We start from the raw sequence: 2,818 nt of genomic DNA on the forward strand, positions 1-2,818 counted from the left end.
TAGTTAGTATATTACTAGACAATCAATGGAGTTAGTATGTCACATCAAATTTTAATATCTTCTTCTTTGTTATGTGTATGGTATATTACTAGATATACGTACTGTGGGTGATAATCAAATACCCAACTGATCATCATCCAACCTATATAACAATCTAAAATTATTTTTAATGATAAGTATATGTAGTTCCATAAATATCATATATATGTACACTACTGCTTGTATGAAAACTATTTACGTGTAGAGTGTTCACCATTCTTAAAGGACTTTTTTTGCTAGCTACTGATCAGTCAATCTATGTACACACATATTGGATAATTAGGATATATTGGATAATTAGGATATACTCTTTAAAACAAGTGATTATACTTAAGGATATTGTGATTATATTTTTCTAAGGGCACAAATAGTTAGTTCTCAAGGATATTGTGATTAAGTTATATTAAAACAAGTGATTATTTTATCCTTATTAGTTAATAAAATGAAAAGTACTGGTTTGGTCATTATACTTAATATATTTCTAATTGATATATAGTACTAATAAACGCATTTGTCCAAATGTGTTGAGATATAACGGTAAATACAGTTCTCTTTAACTGAAAATACAGTTTTTTGTCTTTCCAAAATCAGAACCATGTACTGACAAAGCATCTTGAATATAATTTTTTTATGTAATTAAAAAAAAAAACAGTTCAATAATCAAAATAGAAAACAATACCATCTACGAACTAAGATATAAAAATAATTTTAAAAAAAGATATAAAAATAATAATAACAAGTTTTTATTAATTATCACCTTGAAGAATTGCTCCACAGGCCATATTGATTGTTAGCCCCCTGATTCATCCCCAACCTTTGAATCGATGACTGAGATCCCATGATGCATTGAACATCGACAGAATTATCGTCTGAGATTTCACCAGCAGAACCATTCTCAAACCCATCAGATTGACCTATAATTAAAAAAAAAAAAATCGCGTGATCGATCAGAAGAACAATTTGAAGTTGTAATCATCAAATGAATTAAAAAAAATTGCATACCTGAAGAAGCTGCAGGTGCATTGGTGTTCTTCACAGTCCTATACATCTACAGTCATACACAATTAAAATTACAATCCATATGATATTGAAACAATATGCTAGAATTAAGAAAATATTAACGCCCCGGCATCTAGTTTAAAACTGTAGTGACCAATAAATATTGAAAATAAATAAATAAATTTATGCTGTTGTTGTTTTTATTATTATATTATTTCATGTTTTTTGGGCAAAATTGAAGTTTCTCTTTTTATTTTCCGGCTGCATGATTCCTGCTTCTAAGGTAAAGTTCTGCTGCAAAATCTGCAGTATTTGTTGCAGAACCCCCTACACTGTAAATGACAAAACAAAAGAGACCCAAAGAATTAACCATTTCCCCCCCTTTAATTAAAAAAACATAGGGTCTTTGTTATTTTTTTTATTTTTATCTTTTATGAAGCACACATATTATCAATTTTGGATACCTGCAAGTGAGATTTAACATGAGCCAGAGTCAGATCCTTCACATCCATCAGCTCCAGCACTGATTTGGGTGTTGCCCCTAATCCCCAAAAATAAATAAAACAACACAAAAAAAAACATTAATCTAAAAACCCAAATAAACTTAAAAAACCAACAAAAAATCTACCCCAAAAAAAATAAAAAAGAAAGGGAAAATAAAATATTATCTCAAGCTCTAGCTAGGCTTACTTTCATGGCCACCCAAGAGCTCAACAGCATGAACAAATCTAGCATGAAGCGTAGTAGTCCACCGCATCCTCGGCGCTCTCATGCTCCTCTTCACCGGAACGATCCCCCTCGGAAAAAACCTCGACGAAGAAGTCGAAGACGGCGACGGCGACGACAGCCTCGACATGTTGTTAGCATTTGAAGAATCATAGAAATGGGCTTGTGCAGCATAGACCGGGATTCCTCTGATGGGCCTCAAGAAGCCCATCTCAGCTTGACTGCCACCGTTAAGGCAAGGGCTGGCGTTTGCGGCGCCGTAGCCCGCAGCTCCATGATCATGAAGACGGTGATGGTGGTGGAAATGGGCCAAGTGGGCCAGGTGGGCCGAGTGGGTTTGGTAGCCGGGGGTTGGGATCGAGGTTGAGAGGGAGAGGTCGATGTCGGTGCCGAGATCTTTTGTGGGTTTTGTCCAGAACCCTAGATGGTGGTGGTGGTGGTGGTCGGTTAGATCCATGTGGGGGTGATCATTTGATGTGGGTTTAGGGTTTGGGGGGCTAATTTGCAAGGAGAGGTCAGGTTGAACTGGAAAAAGCTCCATTTGTTGGTTTTTGATTTTTTTTGGGGGGTTTGGGTATTGGGTTTTGGGTCTTCTTCTTCTTCTTTTTCTTCTTCTTCTTCTTCTTCTTCTTCAAGTTCTTGATCTTCTTCCACTAGCTAGCTGATGTATAGCTGAGTGTGAAGTAGGAGAAGAAGCAAGTGGGAGTTTAATGTGATTTGATGTGAGGGTGAATATTGTGGTGTGGTGGTGTGTGTGGAATTATGGGGGTTGTCTGGGTTAGGATTTGATTTTGTGGAGGAATAATAATGGAATATGGAGAAACTGGAGAGAGAGAGAGAGAGAGAGATTGTTCTTGTGTATGGACTTGTGGGGGCAAAAGGGAGATGGGGTGATAAATATAACTATGCTGTGAGAAAATGACAGTTGTGTGAATGTCTATGAGAGAAAGAGAGGAATTTAATTAAAGGATTTTTATAGTATTTTTTATTTGCTTTTCTTAGAGAAAAATATTATTTTGGGGATTTTTTTAGAGAGATAGAGATGAATTTTAAT

General features: G+C 35.7%; 1 protein-coding gene across 2 annotated transcripts in view; it reads right to left on the reverse strand.

The window, feature by feature from the left end:
• The window catches only part of LOC109820457 (probable transcription factor KAN2), a 5,257-nt gene extending 2,541 nt beyond the window's left edge, over nucleotides 1-2,716 (reverse strand). The window contains exons 1-4 of one of the 2 annotated variants that reach the window (XM_020386603.1): nucleotides 1,729-2,716; nucleotides 1,503-1,579; nucleotides 1,042-1,087; nucleotides 797-953 (exon numbers count right to left, since the gene is read on the reverse strand). In XM_020386603.1, coding sequence (XP_020242192.1) covers nucleotides 797-953; nucleotides 1,042-1,087; nucleotides 1,503-1,579; nucleotides 1,729-2,305 — 857 coding nt within the window. In that variant the 5' untranslated portion in view covers nucleotides 2,306-2,716. The remainder of the gene's footprint in view (nucleotides 1-796; nucleotides 954-1,041; nucleotides 1,088-1,502; nucleotides 1,580-1,728) is intronic. The other variant, XM_020386602.1, reaches the window with a different exon arrangement.

Source organism: Asparagus officinalis, chromosome 8 (genome assembly GCF_001876935.1).
Source record: "Asparagus officinalis chromosome 8, Aspof.V1, whole genome shotgun sequence".
Lineage (NCBI taxonomy): Eukaryota > Viridiplantae > Streptophyta > Magnoliopsida > Asparagales > Asparagaceae > Asparagus > Asparagus officinalis.